This window comes from Megascapheus bottae, chromosome 6, assembly GCF_031878675.1.
Source record: "Megascapheus bottae isolate mThoBot1 chromosome 6, mThoBot2.hap1, whole genome shotgun sequence".
Lineage (NCBI taxonomy): Eukaryota > Metazoa > Chordata > Mammalia > Rodentia > Geomyidae > Megascapheus > Megascapheus bottae.
The window spans coordinates 4575267-4598396 of NC_143514.1; the positions used below are offsets into that span (position 1 = coordinate 4575267).

The window sequence follows — 23130 nt, forward strand, 5'->3', positions numbered from 1 at the left end:
ATACATATTCTACTTTATTTGGAACAGGTTAGAGGAGGGTTTGAACTCAGGGGACTCATGCTATACTTGGGCTACACTTGGCTTACTTGCTTGGCAAGCAACCACTTGATCCATGTTTCCAGCTTGGCATTTTGCTGGCTAAATGGAGATGAGGTTTTAGAATTTTCTGCTTGGGCTGGCTTTGAACTTTAACCTTTCAGCTCTTCTCAATAGCCAGGACCACAGGTGTGAGTCGCCAGTGCTCAGCGCAAGTCTTTTTTCTTTTAATTGTCAGGATAGTGTAAAGAGGGGTTACATTTACATTCATCAGGTAGTAGGTGCATTATTTCTTGCACAATTAAGTCTCATTTTTAAACACCACTACTAATACTATACTACCACAGAAAGAAAATTAAGCAACACTGGCCTTGATTTTTATGCTGTCTTCTAAATAGTGATACTGGGCAAGTTGTGAATTCATTGTTACTAAAATTACTTTGGACTTAACTAGATTTTTCTTGAAGAATCTATAGTTTCTAAGGAGAAATTAATTTTTATTGAAAATTTTATAGTATCAATTAAAAAATGCACCATATAATCAAAACTCCAGGCCACTGGGAAAAAGTTACTATTAAGGATATGTTCTTTTATTTTTTTTCTCATTATTATTTATTCATAAGAAACAACTCCAAAGCCCCCACAATCTACACACCTTTACTGTATTCCAGACCTGCAAGACTGTAAAATCTACAGAGCACATGTGAGATATTATAAGAAGTACTGAAAATTAAAACAGGAAGGGAGAAATGATTATTTCAGCAAATCTAAAATTAGTTTGGACCCACTGAGGTCTTTAGTGATCTGAGTTAGCCCGTTCACTACTGCACCCGTGAAGCAAAAAGAGATTAGGACACCGCATGAAAGGTAGTGGAGTAAGAAAAAGTCAGTTTAATCATTTACTTTTAGCAGGCAAGCAATTTGTAAACATTCAATAGCGGCAGCATCCAAGTTACAAATGATTTAAAAAAGAACCAAGATTAGTGATTATAATTTTTCTTTCCCTGGCCCCAGAAGAGGTGAAAGAGAGAGAGAAAAAGAGAGAGAGTGAGAGAGAGAGAGAGAGAGAGAGAGAGAGAGAGAGAGAGAGAGAGAGAGATATTGAGAGAGAGATTGAGAATTTGGAAATGAATGACTGAAAACACTGTCAACATTGAACATTCAATGCTGTCATCTACCGGCCCTTCTATGCCTTCTCTCTGTGTTTGTGTCTGCAATGACGGATTTAGGCCTACCACTCCTTATCTGCCTCTAGGCCTACCATTCCTCATCTCACAGGAAGTGGCAGGGGAGCAACTGCAATCCAGGAAGCTGCCGCTGCTGCTGCTGTTGTTGCAGGGGCGCGCTGCGCGTGCGCACCAATCACCTCCATTCAGATGCCATTTGCAAAGGGTGCACTGATGTCTTGATTCAATGCTTCTTTGACTTCCGGTGGCAGGGTGTCAAAAAGGTGATCTTCTACCACAAGCCCACTTTTCTTGAGCAACCGACACTGGCCCAGCTGGGGCGGCAGGCGATCTAAGCAGTTCCCCTTGAGCTCCAGCTGGGTGAGCTGCGAGAGCTGACCGACTTTCTCTGGGAGAGAGGTGATGCAGTTCTGTCCCAGATTCAAAGTCCTCAGCTTCCCGCACTTAAACAACTGCTTTGGCAGAATGTCTACTTTATTGCCAGTGATATGCAAATGCTGCAGGTTCTGGAGCAACCCTATTTCTACGGGAATCGTTGAGATGTTGTTGTAGCTCACGTCTAAGCATCTGAGTTTCTGTAAACTGAATACTGCCGCCGGTAAGGATTCGAGCTTGTTGTTGGAGAAGTAGAGGGACTCTAAGTTTCGGACGTGGGTGATGGAGGGGGGGATGGTGGCGATCTTGTTATGCCACAGTTTCAAACACGTCAGTCGTTTCAGGTGCTGGAAGCTGATGACCTCCTCGATTGTACGTATGCTGTTCGACTTCAAGTCCAGCTCCTGGAGGTTGGAGAGGCTGAAAATGGCGTGTGGGATTCTCTCCAGCTCGCAGTTCTGGAGCTCCAGCTCGGCGACGTTCATCATCTTCTTAAGGCTGTTGAGAACCAGGAGTTTGGTGCCGTCGTTGTGGATGACGAGCTTGGTCAGATGGGGCGCCACGTCGGTGATGTTGGAGGGGACTTTCGTCAGGTTGCTCTTCACGTGGAGGGTTTTCAGGTGCCGCAGCTCCCGGAGGGACTCGAGCCCGATCATCTTGTTGTTTTCCGAGTTCAGGTTGCCCATCAGGTAGAGCTCGCGGAGGTTTTTGAGCAGGTACACCCAGGCGGGGATCTCGGCCACGTCGGTGAACTTGACGTGCAGGCAGCGCAGGTGGTCTCGCAGGAAGCTGAAGGCCGTCTGCTCCACCTTGGCCGGGCAGTGGCACAGGTGCAGCTCTTGGAGGTTGGTCATCTGGGAAATCTTGGCGGGAATCTTGGCCTCGGGGATCAGCTCGAGCTTGAGCACATCCAGGTCGGTGAGGTCGAAGACGGCCTCGGGCACCCCGGATAGCATGAAGAGGTGCAGCTCCTGCCTGTCCTGCGCGTTGCGGGAGACGTGCTGCCGCAGCTTCTCAAAGGTCCACTCGTGGTTCAGGCTGATCTCCCTCAGCTTGTTCTCGCTCACCTCCGACAGGAACACCCCGAAGCGCTTCGAATACAGCTGGTCGTACTGGTCCACCATGTGCAGGAGAAAGGCGAAGTCGTTCTTGACGTCGGGAATGTCACTGAAGCTGCTCTCTTCCCGAACTTTCTCGAACGAATATTCCTTCAGAGGGATCCTGAAGAGCCAGAAGAGAGTGTAGAGGCAGATGAAACCGTACACACAGATGATGGAGATGTAGCTGATGAGGAGCTTTTTGAGCATGTAAGCCATGTTGTGGGTGCACTCAAACACCTCGTAGCCGGTCAGGTGCTCCACGCTGGGCCTGCACACGTGCTCGAAGCTGATGGCGTTCACGAAGTTGGCCGTGTAGCAGAGGATGAAGATGAACTTGGCCGTCTTGATCACCGTCTGCACCACGTAGAGTTTGTAGATCAGGTCGCTGTCCTCGACGTGAGCCCGGAACTTCCTGACCTTCTCAAACAGGGCCTTGGCCTGCTCCCCATCTTTCTTATCCAGGATGGTCATGCTGGGAACTTCCACCACCGGCTTCTCCGCGGAGAACTTGAAGCCAGCCTTGCTCATCATGGGGGTGCTGGCACTGGGGCTCCCCTCCTCGCTGCTGGTGGACACGTGCTTCGGTAGAGTCTGCGCCCCGGTGAGCCGCTGCTTGTTCTCCTCCGAGTCTTCACAGGCCGTCTCAGATAACGCTTTGGTGGTCCAAGGAGACTCGAAGCACTTCCCTAAGATGGAGACGAAATGCTCTACTTTGGAGCACGTTTTAGGGTATTTGAACCAAAAGTTGCTGCTGACCATGAGGATGATGGTGTGGATGAGGGCCAGGTACGGGAAGTACTTAGAATACCACGGGAGGGCCAGATGGTAACACATCTGGTTAATAAATACATATTGCTGAAAATCTAAGTTGGTTTTCCGGCCCGTTGGGTCTCTCTTCTCTTTCTTTGCCTCGGGACTCGGAGCTGTGGTGCCTGTGCGAGGATGCAAGGTTCTGAGAGGTACGTCAGGGGTCACTGCAGGCGTGGCGAGGGACGCGTCACTCGTCGTGGGTCCTGCCTGCTCTCGGTGAGGGGCTACTTCCGTCTTGGAGATGTCGGTGGTGAGGTCAGCATTCCCTGGTGGTGTGTGTGCCTTTGGATTGACGGGAGATGGCAGTACCGGCAAGCAGACCACCTGATCTTTGGTTAGTTGCATGGTTCCTGCAAAGATGGCCACCATCAACATAACAACAGCCAGGTAATCCATAAATACGTCCCACCATGGTTTCAGGATTCGGTAAGTTGGCTGAATGTCATTGAGCGAAGCAACTTCTGCAAGGGTAAACATTCCTAGAAGAGCAGAAAACAAAAGGCAGTATTTCAGATAGGTGAGTATGAAGAGCAAGTGAGGAAAAACCCTCCAGGCCTACTCCCACGTTTCCCATTTTTTACATTCAAGAGAGTTGTAGTAGAAAATAACCCGAAGTAATATATATAAGGAAAATGGCTATCTTGTTTCTGGTCTTTCTCTCCTAGTACAAGGGAGGGGAGGGGAGAGGGAAGGAGGGAAGGATGGCTTTGTAAGTAAGAGATAATGACATAATGGTGGCCTGCGTGAAGTCTCTAGTGCTTCCTGGACTTTGAAGGGTAGAACAGGAGGCACAGATGGACTAGACTGATAGAAAGCTAAGACTGAAGGTTTGAGGGAGGAGCCAGGGTGATTTGTATAAGCCAAAAATGAGGGGTCTGTAAGTACAGTTTAGTTCTGGGTAGCCACAGATTTCATCCTGAGTTCCACGGTTAACAGAAGGTGTAATTCTCAAAATCTGTGCGTACAGCATCTGTATAGTACGATGACTTCCCAAGGATGATAAAGAGGTTAAATTAAGTAATGACGACGACGCTCTTAGTGAGCCCCCTGGCCAGCCACACCTGTTTATATTAGCTCTTAGTACACTGCTGGAAGTATCCATGCACAGTTGAAATAAAGGGGCTTAGCATACACAGTTGGGATTTATTTACTACATAAAGCTGGAACTGACATTTGATACAGAAACCACGGAAAGTACATGGAATAAGCAGAGGGGAAGAGACCCAGGTAGAAATAAAATAATCTGTGATAATTTCACTAAAGCAGGATTGGCGTGACCTTTAATGTTAGTCAAGCAGGTGACCTTACCAGCAAGGAGGGGGCACTAGTGGCAGAGTCACCATTGACTACCAGCTGGGATCCTGACAGGTTTACACAAATGATAAGACACCAAGGACAGTCAGTCTGGAAGTAAGCAAGGAACACACTGTTTCTTGTGGCAGGTAATGGGAATGGGCTATCAAATGACACGTGTATCTTCTTGAATTGGAAGACTGACTTCTTGAGAAGCAACATCATCATATTCTACTTTCCCAAGAGATTCTCAGATTCTAGTGAGTAAATCAACTATTTCTTTTAAAAAATGATAAAGGACAAAACAATGAAGTGGTGAATATGCCAATCTTTGGGAATATATTCATTGCATAAATGAAGGATAGAAGCTGGAGTTTAATCTGCCGATGTGAGCGGCCTTCAGTGCTGTGTGGAAAGGACTCTGATCATTTTCAGCTGAAAACAATATGACTGACTGTCTTGGTGACACAATAGAGACAGCACACCAGAACTCAGACCCTACTTTCTCTGTTTTATATTAAATTTCTGAAAGGAAGGACCATGTATATTTTTCCCTCTGAAACACTTACACAAGTACTACCCAAGGCAGGAGAAATGATTATTTCTTTACAAAATATTAACAGTGATTTCTTCAATTGTTAATAGTAATCCTTCATTTAATCCTTAATTTATAGATGGTTTTCTACGTGAACTATCTATTAAGTAAGCGGGAAAACACAAGCCTCAGAATTTCAAGCATCTAAATTATGAATGATTAGATGCACTTATACTTTGTGAAAATTGCTAGAAGGCACATCCCCGGACCTCAGGGATTGAGTATAAAACATATAGTATTTACTAACCATTCATTTACCAAAGAAGTAGGAATATGAAAAGGAAATTTCTACATCTTTGCAAGGCTGACGCCCTGTATTCTCAACTCAGAAGGGCTCTGTCTTGGGTGTGGTTTTGCTTTCGTGACTGGCTTGGGAAATGAAGCAGGAAGAAAGGCTACTGGAATCAAATTAAGCAAAACTCCCAAGATAAACAACTCAACCTCATGACATTTGAGCTCTTCTACCTCTATCTGGCATGTACAAAACACCACATTGAGTCATAATTTACAAGTGACTCTGGACTTGGATGTCATGTACACAGGAAGTACACCTCACATACATTTTCTTGTTGTTGTTGGTCATGGGGCTTAAACTCAGGCCTGAGCACTGTCCTTGGCTTTTGCTCAAGGTTAGTGCTCTACTACTACTTTGATCCACAGCACCACTTCCAGTTTTCTGGTGGTTAATTGGAGATAAGACTCTCACAGACTTTCCTGCCCAGGCTGGCTTTACAACTGTGATCCTCAGATCTCAGCCGGAGTCACAAGGATTACAGACATGAGCGATCAGTGCCAAGCTTCACAAAGGTTTAATTCCCTACCAATCCCCGGAGCATGTTTCTTAAGAGCCAACACACAGATAATAGAGACAATAAGATCCTTTGCATGTACCATTCCCTTGTTAAGATTCTTTCTTACTTTTCGAATCATTGTATTTGTCAGATCTTAGAGAAAAGTTAAACAAGATGGAGGACCCAGGGGAGAAAAGAATTTGGACAGTCCCTGTCTTATTTCCAGTGTTCTGTTTCCTTATCTCCAGTCGTGCCCTCTTCCAATCTATCCTCCACCCAGCTGTGGGTCCTCCGCAGCTCTGCATCCTCACATCCCCGTTGCTGCCTCCTGCCTCCTTCCTCCACACTCTTCTCTGAGCTACCACATGTCTATCATCGGTTCCAGGAAGTCTTCTGTGACCCCGGTATGGTAAGGTCCTCCTCTGTCCTCCCTGCCCCCCAAACCTTATCACACTGTGCTGGCCTGTCCACTCTACCATGTCATCAGCTCAGTGAGGACATGGACTCCACGTGTCCAGTGCCTGACACACAGCAGGTGCTCATCGGGTGACAAAGGACACAAAAATGTAGCCATCTTCACGAGTGGAAGAGTTCTGAGAACATTTGTTGACTGTTTCCATGTGGATTCGGGTAGCGCAATGCTCCATCGCTACCTCAAAGCAACGTTACACTTACATAAGAAGCCAGGCTGCGGCACGAAAGTGAGGGCCACTCATCAGAGACACTGCAAGATCCTTGAAACTGGTGACACTTAGAGCTGTCAAAGCTTTCATATGGAGAACTGGGGACAAAACCCAGTGGCAGAGTATTTGTGGAACATGCACAAGGTCCCGGCAATAGCTCCCATGGTGATTTTAAACACTTGGTGCTCAGGACAGGCTTCGCTCCCATGGGAGGGAGGTGCTAACTGCCTTTCCCCAGAGGAAGAGTAAGAAGGTGGTGGTGGAGAAGATGGTAGCAGGGAACTGCCACTTTGCATATAGTCACAGTTCCCTCGAGCAGTCTCGGGATCCGCGCCTGCATTTCCTTCAGCTGTTCCTCTTCCTTTGCTTTCGTAGAAACGTTGCCTGAGGTTTCCTACCATCTAGTCTGACAGTAGTCTCCTTTCTAATCCTGGTTTCAATGGGCTCCTCTGAAATGATGTCTTCATCTTTTAGCCAGCACGTCCCATTCCCAGCCCAGAGTGAACCACAGGCATCTGGCAACCACAGTAATGATGGTAACAACAGTTATTACCTGCCATCTTCTTTCCAAATACTGTTGTACGAGCATCAAATATAATACAATCCTCTGCTTTGTGTGTGTGTGTGTGTGTGTGTGTGTGTGTGTGTGTGTGTGTGTGTGTGTGTGTGTGTATACATGCTGGTATTAGGGCTTCAACTCAGGGCCTGGGCACACTGTCCTTTAAGTTTTCTGCTCAAGTATAATGCCTTACCACTCAAGCCATAACTCCACTCTGGCTTTTAGGTAGTTAACTGGAATAAAGAATCTCACATACTTTTCTGCCCAAGCTGGATTTGAACTGCTATCCTCCGATCTCATACCTCAGTACCCCATACGTAGGAAAAGCTGAAGTGGTTCTGTGGCTCAAGTGGTAGCGATCTAGCCTTGAGAAAGCCCAAGAACTGTGCTCATACCCTGAGTTCAAGCCCCACAAAAGAAGAAGAGGAGGAGGAGGAGGAAGAGGAGGAGGAGGAGGAGGAAGAGGAGGAGGAGGAGGAAATGAACCATGAAGATTAGATTAAAGTTTCAGGTTCTAGGGGCTCAAAAAGTAGCTCCATTTCAAGAAATTCTATAGTTTTACAACATTGACTGGAAGTCCTACCAAAAGAGTGTAGTAATACAAAGTTAGCTGAGGATGTAGGAAGTGCTGTGGAGTGTTAGAATTGTGCATACGTATATGGGAGTGTACTCATGTCTGTTTTAGGAGCTAGCATTTCCCCAGCTCAGTACACACCAAGAGGATTTCTCTGATTTCTCATGCCTGCAAAGCCTCGTAGTTTTCAAACTGCTTTCCTAGGCAGGCTGTGCACCAATTCTCACAACAACCCAGTGATTTAGGCATTACTAGTGCCTGATGGTATGGGGAAGCCTGAGGCACCCAGAAGAAGCCCGAATGACCCGAGCTAGTGGGTAGAGAGCACACAGCATCTTTCATCTCTGTAATCATTTTCTCTGCTCATGTTGTTAGCAAAGAGCTGATGGATAAGGAGACACATTTCCCTGTTGCCTTTGGCTTTGAGGAGACAGAGCCATAAACTTATGTAATCACAACATCTCATAAGGTCCTTTTATGACCTTTATTCAGAATTCAGAGAAATCACCAGCTCAGTTCCAGGGACTATGGGTGTAGAGAGGGGTGGGGAAGCAGAGATAACATAAAGCAGCACTGAAGAGCAGCCAGCTCCACCGAGAGAAGGAAAACTGCTCCAGCTTGATTAATGCAAAGCACAAGAGCAATCCATAACAAGGCCCCATGTGACCCTAGAACAGGAACTACTTTCTGCTGACACAGGATGGAGGGTTGAGGGCAGAGAGTATAATTCTTATCAAAGAACTTGCCAAGTGCAAAGGAATAGAAATTATGGGGATTGGAGGTGTGGCTCAGGTGCTAGGGCATCTGCCAATGAGTGAAAATACTAGATACTGAGTTCAAATTTTAAACAAGGAAGGAAGGGAGGAAGGGAGGAAGGAAGGGAGGGAGGGGGAGAGAGAGGAGGGGGGGGGGAGGAAGGGCCGGGCATGGTGGCTCAGGCCTGTAATCCTAGCTACTCCACGCTGAGATCTGAGGATCAAGATTCAAAGTTGGCCTGGGCACAAAAGACCTGAGACTCTTATCTCCAATTAATCACTAGAAAATGGGAAGTGGGGCTGTGACTCCAGGGATAGGGCAGTAGTGGCCCAGAGTTCAAATCCCATGACCAACAAGAAAGGAAGATAGAAAACAGAGAGAAAAAGAAAGAGAGACAGAGAGACATAGAGAGACAGAGATACACAGAGAGAGACAGAGAGAGTCTTGTTTTGCTTTTGGATGCCAGTACTGGGTCTTGTCCGCAGGTTCTCACTTTCCCCACTTGGCTTTTTGGATCAGGGAGCAGGGCGCTCTACCAATTAAGCCATGGCTTCACTTCTGGCTTCTTTCTGGTCAACTGGAATAATGTTACTGCCCTGGCTGGCTTCCAACTGTGAGCCTTAGATTGCAGCCTCCAGAGTAACTAGGCTTACAGGTGTGCCTGCTGACTATTTCAATTCTTAAACTGATAGCACAGTGGATAGGAAAGTAGCGTCAGGCACCATCTGCCTGATTTATTCTATTCCCAGTTCCTGTAAGTTCATCTGCAAGCTGGGAGCAAAGACAAGGAAGGTTTCACTTGAACTGTGTAAGCCTGGGCCTCGATTTTTCTTGCCAATAAAATGGGAACAAACACAACTGTGACAAAGCACATACAGCTACACAAACATTCCCTGGAATTGCATGGTAGGGGAAATAATGAAAGCCCAGCATTTGGAATGGAGTGGTTGAAAGGGAAAAACACAAGACCACAAAAGCTCTGACAAGGGGAAAAATAAAATCTATGGAAGGAAGAAAGAATATTAAGGTATTCAATAGATAAGAGAAAGGACTTTCCAGCAAGCCAAGTCATAAATTAGCCAAATGATGTAGAATTAAGAACAAAGAAGACTTTAAAAAAAATTAAGTGATCTTTGACATGTAATTTCTATTATAGTGGAACTTGCTGTTGACATTAGAAAACATCTTAGAGTTAACTGAAAATTCTTCCAAAGCCTCGGCCTTTTGAAAGTAACACAAAGCCTTATTTTAGAATTCATGATAAACTGGTAAACTTTTGTCCTATTTCAAAGGATTTAATAAAACAAATAAATGTCTTATTCTTGCTTCATTTAATCTTGCTTCTGAGTACTTAGCATCTATTTGTACAACTCTTGTGAAAATGACAAATGGTCTTTAGAGAAGCAGATGTGAGAGGACATTAAGTGGGAGTCCTTTACTATAGCTTCCTTAGTGTGGATCATATATGGAGATTCCTCTTTCTTGCTTGCTTGCTTGCTTGCTTGCTTTGCCAGTACTAGTTCTTGAACTCAGGCCCTTGTGCCCTTGGTACTCTTGCTTGGCTTTTTTGCTCAGGATTGTCACACTGTCACATAGGCCACACTTCTATTTCTGACTTTATTTGGTCATGGGGCTTGAACTCTGGGCCTGGGCATTGTCCCTGAGCTTTTCAACTCAAGGCTAGCACTCTACCACTTGAGCCACAGTGCTACTTCTGGTTCTCTGGTGGTTAACTGGAGATAAGAGTCTCATGAACTTTTGTGCCTGGGCTGGCTTTGAACCGGGATCCTCAGATCTCAGCCTCCTGAGTAGCCAGGATTACAGGCATGAGCCACTGGCACCTGGCTTACTTCTGGAACTAGGGGTCTCTGGGATTTGTCTCCTTGGACTGGCTTCAAACCTTGGATCCTTACGATCTGACTTCTAACTATGATGATAGGCACAAGCCATTGGGCCCTGGCTAGTGGAGTTTAATAGACAGCCACACCGGGAACACTGTCATTTACAACATTTCTCCCTGTTGTAACAGATGAGTGGAGCTGTAACACTGAACCACAAACGAACAAGCTACAGTTTGTAAAAACTTCAGCCTTATAGTGAGAAGGTACAAAACACAGACAAGCATGATGTCTAATTCAGCACGTTGTTATTTAATTTCAGATAAGTTGCTTCTTGAAATTGACATGAAGATCTTTGACTTAGGGTAAGTTTAAATATTTGCTTTCTGATAAAGCATAGCTGTTTAACATTGAAAGAATGCCTCAAGATAACATTTTCTGAAAAATTATCACGTATATTGTGTCATGCTAAGTTATTTATTTATCTGCTTTTTTCATTGTAGAGAGGTCATTAACAGAATTCTCCAAGCCGCATCATGCCATGTCCCTAGAGAGAAGGACCAGACTTATTCACATTCTAGGTAAACTGAGGACTGAGGTCAGTCTGACCCATTCCAGTAAAATGATGTTTTGGTTATTTGGCATCCATTTCTGGCATGTTCATTAGGAACTTGAGCCTGAAGTATCAGAAAGAAAATATAAACTTGGGTCTAAATAAAAAGTGATGAAAAATTACTCATCTAAAATGTGGTCATTGTTTTGTCCCAGTGCCAGCACTGGGGCCCGAACTCAGGGTCTGGGCACGGCTCTACTTCCAGTCTTTTGGTGTTTAACTGGAGGTAAGAGTCTCATGAACTTTCTTGCCTGGGCTGGCCTCGAACTGTGATCCTCAGATCTCAGCCTCCTAAGTACTAAGGATTAAAGGCACGAGCCTTTAATGTGTGAGCAAATGTGTGGTCATTTGTACCGTGACTAAATGTTACCTTCTTTTTTTCTTTATAGGAGAGTAAGAGAGTAAATAGAAAGACAACATCTCTGCCTTCCCAGAGATTAAAGATCTTTCCATGCCTGTCCTAAATATTTGGAAATGAAAAAACAAGGACCATCACCACCAGATTGCCTAGTATTATTTAGAATAAGCATTTCTAATAAAGTATAAGAATGTTAAGAAAATATGGTAACACCAGAAATATGCCATAAAGTAAACACAGCCAGGCCTGGTGATGGATGCACATGCATAATCTCAGCCACTTGGGAGACTGAGGTAGAAGGATTGCAGAATAAGGCTCATACCTGTAACCCTAGCTATGTAGGAAGTTGAAATCTGAGGATTGTGGTTCAAAGCCAGCATGGGCAGGAAAGTCCATGAGAGTCTTATCTCCAATGAATGACAGAAAAAGCTGGAAGTGGTGCTGTGGCTCAAGTGATAGAGTGCTAGCCTTGAGTGAAAAAGAGCTCAAAGACAGCATCAAATCCCAGAGTCTGAGCCCCAGAACTGGCAGAAGGAAGGAAGGAAGGAAGGAAGGAAGGAAGGAAGGAAGGAAGGGAGGGAGGGAGGGAGGGAGGGAGGAAGGGAGGGAGGAGAGGGAGGAGAGGGAGAGAGAGGGAGGGTGGGAGAGGGACAGAGAGAGAGGGGGGGCAGAGAGAGAGAAAATTAGCCTAAGCAACTTGTAAAGAACTTATCTCAAAAAGTGGGAGGGCTGGGGGTGGTAGCTCAAGCCTGTAATCCTAGCTACTTTGAAAACCGGAAGTGGTGCTGTGGCTCAAGGGGTAGGGCTATAGTCTCAAGCTGAAGAGCTCAGGGTCAATGCCTGGGCCCAGAGTTCAAGCCCCACAACCAACAACAACAATAAAAAAAAGTGCAGGGAGGACCCTTCTGCTATTCCTCCTTGTTTTTACGGTGTGATTCGTGTGACTCCCTTCTTTACCTGCCTCTGACACAACAGTCCCTCCATTTCTCCGAGATCACTCTCGTTCATGAACATTTCATCCCAACAGCCTGAATTAATTCATCGCCGTAACTGCCTCAAGGACTTTTGTCTCTCACAGGTTTGTTTTATAGTGTGTGTTTTGCCAGTCCTGTGGCTTGAACTCAGGGCCAGGGCACTGTCCGTTACACTTTGTGCTCAAGGCTAGAGCTTTGCCACTTGAGCCACAGCTCTACTTCCGGCCCTATCTGTGTGTGTGGTTTGGAGGAACTAATTCAGGGCTTCATACATGCGAGGTGAACACTCTACCACTAGGCTATGCTCCTGGCCTCTATGTTACACTAATTTCTTATTTATAATAAATTATAATGTGTTTGTACACTATTTACCAGTTACTTTTTTTTTTGTTTTGCCAGTCCTGGGACTTGAGCTCAGGGCCTGAGCACTGTTCTGGGCTTTTATTCCTCAAGGCTAGTAGTTTACCAGTGAAGCCACAGCACCACTCCCAGCTTTTTTCTATGTATGTGGTACCAAGGAATGGAACCCAGGTCTTCGTGCATGCTAGGCAAGTACTGAGCCCTTCAGCAGTCTTTATGCAAACATTTGCATTATGGGTAAATATTAATTCTTTTCTTTTCAGAAATGCATGCCATGTAGAGTTAAGGACACACAAATAAAAAGATGGTTTATAACTCCTGTTCTCAGCCATTGCATTTTTTAATGAAAACTGGTGGGGCAGAGACACACACATGATGAGGACCTGGAGCGTAGACTGCCTCGTTGTAAGTGGAAGGACCACATTCATTGCTTGCTATCATGGGCTCTTCCCTTTCAGATGGAACACCAGTGTGCTACATGGCTGCATGGTTTCGGGTAACCTCCCGGCCATTGTGCCCTCGTACAACAGTAGCAGACTGAAGACCTGCTTGCCAAAAAGAAGTCCTCTTAGTCCATAGTACAAGTCATCTTCTAGCTGTGGACAAATTCTGGCTCTTTCCTACCCTGTGCAATATGTGGTGCTGAGGAACTGACCCAAGTCTTCATACATTCTACCACTAAGCCACATTCCCAGTTGTCTTGGTGACAAGAGTGAGGAGGAGCTACTAGAAAGCTCAAGGATGAGGGTATTTTCCAGGGAAACTTTGATATGGCCAGATAAAAATTCAAAGTATGTAGATGTAATATGGAACCCTTGAAAGGCTTAAAAAAGTTAGTGGTACATTTGAGAAAGAATTCTACTCAAGAGTGTGGAAGTGGGGCTGGAGAGACAAAAGATCAGAGAGTGGTAAATAATAAAGCAAATAAAGAGGTTGTCTAGATAAATTCAAACTTTGTCTGCATACTGTTATGACAGCATTAAGTAGGGATACCGTGTGGTCCGAATCTCAGGAAGAGGATCTGGGATGGAATTAGATTTGTGAACTTCTTAGTATATGGAAGCTGAGACCAATCAAGAAGGGGGACAAAGGCCAAATGCAGAATCCCTGAAATTAATAACACTTAGCCAACAGGCAGAAGGAAAGGGACCCAGGACACAGGTAGGAAGGAGGAAACCAGAAGATGGTGGCCTTGGAACCACAGCAGTAAAACCCTCAGGAAGGAGTGGAGAGCAGCACGGCACCTGAGCTGGTGGCGGACGCTGGGGCCTGTGAGGGCAAGAGGGGACGATGCGCCATCCCCTGCCCCGCTGCAGGGCACATGCTGAGCAGTCTGCCACAGTTAGGCAAGGCTCAGGGAGGACGAGAATACTGATTGCTCAAAACTTGCCTGAGGTGCCAGGTGCTGGTGGCCCACACCTGTAATCCTAGCTACTCAGGAGGCTGAGATCTGAGGAGCAGTGTCTGAAGCCAGCCCAAGCAAGAAAGCCTGTGAGACTCTTACCTCCAATTAAGCAGCAAAAAGGTGGAAGTACAGAAGTGGTTCAAATGGCAGTCAGCTTTGAGCAAAAAGTTAACTAACCTATAGAGTTCAAGATTGAGTACTGGTATGTGTGTGTGTGCGTGTACATACATGCGTACACACATGCACACACACACACACACACACACACACACACACACACACCTTGCAATTTGTCAGAGTTCTGTGTCCATGTTTGGAAAAACCAGAATAATATCCTCCCCTCATTCTACAAATGTACATAAATTAAAGGGGATGTAACACCTGGATAACCACAAGAATGAAAGAAGACAGACAGACACCAGGATGCATTTCTCAGGATGAGACTGGAGTCAGGAGGTAGAAGATGAAAAAAGCAGGGTAACAAAACACAGAGCTGGTGCTGCTATTTTAAGTATAAAGTCAAGCCATACATTGTAAATACATTTCGGCTCAGAATGACAACTGAAATATGTAGCAGTTTAATTGGCTCATGCTTATGAAGGCACTTATTATCTTTATGAAGGTACAAAGATTGTGAAATTCCAATTCCTATGAAAGTGCTTCCACAGGCCTCAATTATAAAGTGCTCACTTTCTTTCCCTTCGGTATGTTGGTAAGCATTAACATTGCAGCCACGACTTTATTCGGTCAGTCATAAAACTTTCAAATGCCCTCTGTTTGGAAAAAGAATAACCTTGCAAGATGAACCCCACATTCATAAATAATGTACCCCTACAGACCACACAGCCGTATGACTCACTAGCTCTAGAGCAAAATGTCAGGCTCACTGGCTCGCTCACTCACTCACCCTCAGAGTCCCCAAGAAGGCTCTAGCCAGATGATGCTGCAAGGAAGAAGGAGAGAAGAGAAATATTTATTACTCTTCCTGAGGAGAGTGTCAGTGACCTACACAGCTTAATTTTCCTCTCATTTCCTTGGCCACAGCAGGGAGAGGAAAGGATGTGGCACAGGGGCGGGGCCGGCAGCCCCCCTCAACCCCACTGGCCTGCCACACAACACCAAGGCCCTCCCAGAACACAAGAAGACGGAAGAAAGTGTTCCTTAGGTCATTCTGCGGGACCTAAGGACTCACATCCTTGAGCTCGGTAATTGGCATACCCAAGCCAAACGAAGAGCCTCAAGTCTGTAACGTTAGCGGTTTGCAAGGCAGACATGGAGAGATTGTGGTCTGATGGCAGCCCAGCAGTTCATTTGGTGAGAGTCCATCTCAATGGATGACTGGGTGCAGTGGTACGTGCCTGTCGTCCCAGTGACAAATGGAAGTAACAAATGGGATTGCAGACCCTGCCTGCCCAAGCATACAGCTAGACCCTCCGTCTTAAAAATAACCATCATGAGGAATGATTGGCAGAGTGGCTCAAGTGGTAGAGATGGCCTCCTCAGCATGTGCAAGGCCCTGGGTTCAAACCTCAGTACTAAAAAAAAGTATCTGGCACACCCACCCTAAGCAGTAGGATTATGTTTTCCCTCTTACTGAAAGGAAACTGGGATTTAAAAATCTTAGCGACTAAGATCATCACAGAGTTAAGTATTAGTAAACACAGTTCAGTTTCAGAGCTGACCAGCTCCACCAAGCCTTAGCTAACCACTTCCGATGAAGATAAAAACTAGCACAAATTCGTTTCTTAGATTTCATCATTAAGAGGAAGGATACTGTAATGGAAGGAGAGCCAGCTCACTAACACAGGCTACCGCGGGACTCCAGGAACAAAGTCTTACAAAAGAAACCACAACTTACATCCAATTGTCATTTAATGGGCACTTAATTTCTTTATCATCATAACTTTCAAAAAGCACTTCCATATGATTCCAACGAATCGAATCCTCATAAACAGCTAAGAGACAAAGAAGTCATAGCAATTTCATTTCATAGCCCCAAACCTGTGGCAATGAGAAGATGCAGAAGCAAGATGATAGCAAGCCTATCCTGTTAACACTGAGTCTCATAAAATGGTCTCCATTCATCACCAGAGTCTCACAAAGCCAGGGCAAATGCTCAGTATAAGATCTGCACAAAATAGGTAATGAAGATTTCCTGTTCTTTGCTGCTAGTCCTGGGGCTTCAACTCAGGGCCTGGGTACTTTCCCTGACCTTTTTTTGCTCAAGGCTAGCACTCGGCCACTTGAGCCACAGTGCCACTTACAGATTTTTTTTGGTGGCTAACTGGAGATAAGAATGTCACATATACTGGTTTCTACAGAACCGATCCTCAGATCTTAGTCTCCTGAGTAGGTAGGATTACAGGTGTGGGCCAACAGCAGCTGGTAAGGATTTTTTTTTTAATGCCAAGTTCACTTAAGTATAACTTTATACAGTCAATAATTCACTTAGGCCATCTTGTTCATAAATTCAAGTATAGATGGATAGTCCTTCAGTGAATTGAGCAGTAAGTATTTTGCTATGATTATGATTTTACAAATGAGATAAGGAGCTTAAATAAAAATTAAACTGTGGTATTAGAGAAAATATACTTACCTATCACTTACAGTTACAATGACTGGTTATACAATCAAACCTACCAGGTTTCATCCTAGTAAGCTCTCTCCCTGGCTACCTGCGGTGAGCTATGAGGTGGGAGGAAGCAGCTGCTTAAAGAACTCTGCTGCCAGATGTCACCAGCAGAAGCAGAAGAAAAAGCAGACCTGAACTGCAACATATAGCCTGCGGGACAGTCAGACCACAGATAGAAATTACAGGCTTCCCCTAAATCAGTGCTGTCATCAGCCTTGCCGAACTTCCTGCCCAGGCAAACATGCCTTAATTGGTTTTCATTCTGTTGTTGTTGAAAATTAGTGAACTCAAGCCACCCAAAGAGCGTCATGGGAATTTCTTTTACATGACACAGACATAGAGAGACAGAGACACAGACATAAACACACACACACACACACACACACACACACACACACACACACACACACACACACACACACACACACAATGTTTTTAAAAGCTCCAGGGAGCATCATCCAGTTTATAAGGAATGGTAACAGGGAACAGGTTAAGGGTATTTTCCACTGGTGTAAAAATAAAGCATTCTATTCTTTGGAATAATAATAATAAATTTCAGAATTATAGGGACCGGAAGCAGCAGCTGGATTTATCAGCCTTCATTTCCTCTGAGAGCCACAGTAAGGAACTCCCCACTGAGACAAAGCATTGCAGGGGTTAGCTCCTCCTGCGGAACCAACTCTCCACTCGGGGCTGTGGTCACTTACAGCTGGGCTCCATCTCCCACAAGGGCTTCGCTACCTTTGGGGCTTACTGTGCTGGGAAGACACAAAGGAGAGATGGGTAGGTTGAGTCTGCTTCCAGCTACTTGTACCACAGGTGAAGCTCTGAACCCCAGGCTCTCACCCTCAGCTCTCTCACCTGTGAAATGGTTTCACAGGAGAAATAAAACATCAATGGATGAGGTAACTGACAGCTGGGAAAAACCATGTCAGAAAAAACAGAACAGAAATAACAACAGACCAGAGCACTCGTAGGAATGAATATACCCATGTAGGTGGTTTCCCAGTTCCAAAGTCTCACAAATAGCATTTTCTTTGAGCTCAAAATGATACATCAGGATGGATGGCAATGTCATTATCACTGTCATCATTATTGTTATGATTGTTTTATAAATAGTTGAGAGTGAGGCCTGGTATTTCAGCAAATGCTCCAATAATTTGAGTTACCCTAGGAGATGCCACCAGCATACCGCTGGCTGCTTGGGGCAAGTCCCTTTGTCACCTGGGCAATGTGATTCATCCACTTGTCACCAGGCTGGTGGAAGACAGAAGTAAATTAGACCTGATTTCCGCTGTTGAAGAATTTACAAGGAAGGTGGGGGAGAAGGAGTGGAAAGAAGTGACATCGACAAATTACAAAATGGTTTTTACTTCAAATATAGTCTGAACAAAATGCTTTTGTAATCACAGAACAGGAAATGACTGTGTCCAGATTTATAAACAGGGGAAACGAAGGAAATCAGACAACAAATTCATCAGCATTTGTCTTGGGATTAAAATTGTGAGAAAACTAGGCAGTGATCTCAGTGCACGCAGGGCAATTCCTCCATTGAATACACCATATAAAAATGTAGATATCTTCTTTTTTTTGGGGGGGGGGTCGTGGGGCTTGAACTCTGGGCCTGGGCACTGTTCCTGAGCTCTTCAGCTCAAGGCTACCACCCTACCCTTTGAGCCACACTTTTCTAGCAGTAAATTGAAGATAAGAGTCTCACGATCTTTAGTGCAAGACTGGCTTTGAATATGGATCCTCAGCTCTCAGCCTCCTAAGTAGCTAGGATTACAGGCATGAGCCACTGCACATGGCTGAAGCTATCTTTAAAGGGCTAGAAAACTGGATGCCACAAAATTCTAAAAGATAACATGTTTTCCAGAGTAAGTACACAGTATACCAGGTTGTCTGTAGAAGCCTGGAAGCTGGGCCTGTGTCTGGCTGTATGTGTGACTAGAGACTAAATCCTAGAACCAGATTAGCGAAAACTAGGTATAGGCTAGTTTGTCTGTCTGTCTGTACATCCCTCTCTCCCTCCTTTCCTTCTTTTGTGCTATACTGGGGCTTGAACTCAGGGCCAATGCATTCTCATTTGTTTGCCCTGTCCCAACCCCAAGGCTGGCCTTCTAGCGCTGTAAACCACAGCTCCATGTTCTTTCCCCACACTGTACCATCCCTAGTTAACTGGAGATTAACACAGATCTTTCTGCCCAGGCTGGCTTCTAACCACAACTCTCAGATCTCAGCCTCCTGGGTGGTTAGCAATACAGGTGTGAGCCACTATGCCCAGCTATGATCATGCTGGTTTCTAGCAGAGTGAGCTTGGACAATGCACTCGGGTCTTCTGTGCCTCATTTGCCTCACTTCAAAGGTCACCAGATTGGTGGTCACCTGCCAGATAGGTTGTAAGGATGAAATAAATTAATATGCAGAAGTGTGCAGGGCTTTATCTGGCATAAAATTAAGGTGACCTGAGGTAGCTGATTTATAATAATCTGAAAACTACAATAATTGGTATATAGTTTTGTTTGCTACCCCAAAAATATTCTAAGGTTCAAAGTTTCAGATATGGTCTTATCTCATAATTTCCATGTTTTAGGAATTTATAGAAGGTTCATTTTAGTTAATAATGAAATGTAGGTTGCCTGCTTCAGAAATGCTCTTAAGAGAAGTCTGGAAATGTAACCTAAGAAGTATAGTTAATAAAAGGACACGGTTGGCTTAGAATATGTCTTAAAAAACTAAAGCAAACAAATCAATTTAAACATTTTTCAATCTTTCTTCCAAACATCTATTCACAAGAAAAAAGTGTACTCCTAAGAGAAGTCTGATTCAGATCTAGAAAAGAAGTGCGGGTAAAGGAACAAGATTCGGAGAAAGTTAATAAAGAATTTCAACAAGGTGGTATAAGGTAAGAGTGCGGTTACATAAGGCCAGAGGAGAAAAGGAAAGAAGGTGTATGTTTTTTGGCCTGCAAGTGTTTAGCTTTCAGATTCCCAAACACGTTTCATGTAGTACTTGTTTGCTCTATAGTATTTATTTTTCTTGTTCATGCACATCCCCGATGATGAGAAACAAAGGGGTGAGGGCGGCTCAGAGCGAGTAGTTGGAAGGTGTGGGGAGGCCCTCGGAGAGCCTTTGTGACATGCATTCTCCCAGCATGGATGAATGCTCACAGGTTCACGTGCAGCCTGAGTCAACTCTCATGTTTCTTAGGACATACCACCTGAACTGCAGTGAACTGGGGTACATACCCAGAGCCACCTCCTTTCTAGGTGAGTTGTCTCCACACCTGCAAGGAGGGCAATGATGGCTGCCATGCAATAAACAGGAAAAGCAAACGAAATGCAGCTGGGAGCCCACAGCTGTCAGGCCTGTGCAGAGGCGACCCCACAGGTTAGACCTGAAACCCTTCATGGTATTCTTCATTCCAGCCGGCCTGGGCCCACGCTGGTCCGACTACCACTCTTGGTCCCCATTTCCCTCCCCCCCACCCCCCAAGTTTGTTTGTTTTTCAAGAAGTCACAATCCTGGGTGCCAGCAGCTCTCCAAAATTCGGTTGTGAATATCAACTAAAAGGACTTTAAGCCAGGCGCTGGTGGCTCACACTTGTAATCCTAGCTTCTCAGGAGGCTGATACAGCAGAGCGCTAGCAGATAAATCAGAGAAACTCTTATTCCCTATTAAACATCAAAGGGCTGGAAATGGAGTCTGGTTAAAGTGATAGAGGGCCGGCCTTGAACAAAAAAAGTCAGGAAGGACCTAGAAACCCTGAGTTCAAGCCCCATTACTGGCATGCACATACACATGCACATGCACTCACACGTGTACATGCACTCACACACAACTTTTTTATACTAGTTTGTGATCCTGTTCTATTTATGCTAGTTCTTTAGGTCTCACCTTCTCTAGTTGGTCCCTGTAGTCACAGTAACAGGCTTGAATCAGAGAAAGGGTGTTGTTGGTGGTGGGGGGGCTGGTCTCAGGCCAAACAGAAATCCCAAGTTGATAACAATTAAGGGCAAACACTATGAGTAAAGGGAAGTTCCCAAATCAATACAACCAATACATAAAAGGGCAGGTAGGGATTCAATTTTAAAAGTTATTAAGAACATAAAAACATATCCAGGTACTGGAGGAAATCAATTTAGTCAGAGCTGGCTATCAAGTTTTGGGAGTCAACACAAGACGCTCAATGACTCCACCCAGGGAAACAGCAGATTGAAATGCTCTTACGAGATCAGACCAACTTTTGGTCAAATACTGGATAACAAAGCAATAACAAAGCCAGGTGCAGTGTGGTACACACCTGTAATCCCAGCTACTCTGGGCTGAGGCAAGGAGGATTGTAAATTTGAAACTGACTTAGCAAGATCCTGGCTCAGAGTGTGTGTGGGGGGAAATGCAGAGTGCTGATAGATGTCATTAGATAGAAAAGATATTAATGTCACCATTCAAGGGAACGCAGTTCTTGAAATCTCTTGCTAATGATCCAAACAACTTTCAGCATCATAGAAATTGGAGATCACTTTCAGGTATGTTGTTCTATTTCCCAGGCCATCCGAGTCCCTCCATCATCTCCTCCTCTCTGAACTCACAGCATACTGTAAAGATGCCCACCGGCTAGAGGAAGAATCAGGGATCTGACATGTATTAGCCATGTGGCTTCAGGTCGGTCACTTCTGCCTTTTTTTTGGGGGGGGGTCAATACTAGCCTTTGAATGAAATCTCGTTCAGCTTTTTTTTTTTTTTTACTTGCCACATCTTTACATCCAGTTTTCTGCTAGTTAACTGGAGATAAGAGTCTCATAGACTTTGCTGCCTGGGCTGGCTTTGAACTGTGATCCTCTGACCTCAGCTTCCTGAGTAGGGACAGGCCTGAATCACCAGTGTTCAACTACTCTATTGTCTTATCAATAAAAGAGAGAAAAGAACACTGCAGCTGGATGCAGTGGCTCACGCCTGTAATCTTAGCTACTCAGGAGGCTGAGATCTGAGGATCTCAGTTCAGAGCCAGCAAGACACAAAAGGACCTGAGACTTTTATCTCCAATTAACCTCTAGAAAATGGAAAGTGGGGCTGAGGCTCAGGGGTAGGGTAGTAGCCTTGAGCTGAAGAGCTCAGGGACAGATTCAAGCCCCATGACCCATAAAACAAACAAATACTCCAAATGAAAATGTATGCATCCACTCATGTACTCATTAAGCTCAATTCCTGGCACATAATAAACAGTAGCACATTTGACAATGACAATAATAACACAAGTTTAAGCAGACTATGAAAATAAGTAACGGGGTCATTCAATCTACGTGAAAACTAACAGTTCCTCTTTGCAAGCACACAGAGCCCCTTGGGAAAGTTCTCTTATTCTGGAGCTTAAGGGCCTCAACGTGGCCATTCTTCTGTGGCTTCAGCAGCTTATCAAAGGGCAGACTTTCAGGACAAAGCCAGGGCATGGCAAAACAGGGGAAGACACCAAGTGTGGGAGGAACTGGTTTGGAGCGACACTGAGAATGAAGAAGGAAAAAGTTCAGAATCATGGGGTTCTGAGCTTGGAAATAATAAACGAATCAGATACACACATCTTGTTATTGTAAACTTTCTACCACCTTTCCTTGTTGAGTCCTACAGAAGGATCTTCCAGAGACTGTATTACCTCTCAATGCACTACCTCTGAATGCTAACCAAACACTGTCATTTCACTGTGGAGGAAGCTTTGGTCTTAACTCATTTATAAGCTCTGGGGGAGGACGACTGTGCACCACATATCTGTCCCCTCTCTCTGACATCTGCCCCAGAGCCCTGCCCCAGCATGGAGATGCTCAGACACAATAAAGTGCAAGAACGAAGCAATGCATGTATCTGGGCAGGCTTGGCCCAACATCTCTGTGATGTTTTGATGGAAGGATGTGTCTGGTACATTTACAGGGAGGAAGAAGATGGAAGTGTTTCTCCAAACATAAATGAAATTAAATGGTTTATCAACCATGGCAAAGCATGAAGAAGTCCAGCAAAGGCCAGCTTTTCCCCTGATTGACTGTTCTGGATAGCCTGCTAGGCAGGAACTCTAGTTAGGAGCTCTGCTTTTGTAGGTTCCTCACACTTGTTTAGGACTATCTCTCTGTCCTTGAGCCTTAACTGAGCCTCAGAGTTCCCTTCCGATCCCTAGGGCGGCTTAAAAATGGGGGCCAGTTGGG

The 23130-nt window shown here is 45.0% G+C and overlaps 1 protein-coding gene across 5 annotated transcripts in view; it reads right to left on the reverse strand.

Moving 5' to 3' along the window:
* Nucleotides 1–1106: 1106 nt before the first annotated feature.
* Lrrc8d (leucine rich repeat containing 8 VRAC subunit D) overlaps nucleotides 1107–23130 on the reverse strand; it is a 93590-nt gene continuing 71566 nt past the window's right edge. For all 5 annotated transcript variants that reach the window (XM_090334127.1, XM_090334126.1, XM_090334123.1 and 2 more), the window contains one exon: nucleotides 1107–3987. In XM_090334127.1, coding sequence (XP_090190253.1) covers nucleotides 1409–3985 — 2577 coding nt within the window. In that variant the 5' untranslated portion in view covers nucleotides 3986–3987 and the 3' untranslated portion in view covers nucleotides 1107–1408. The remainder of the gene's footprint in view (nucleotides 3988–23130) is intronic.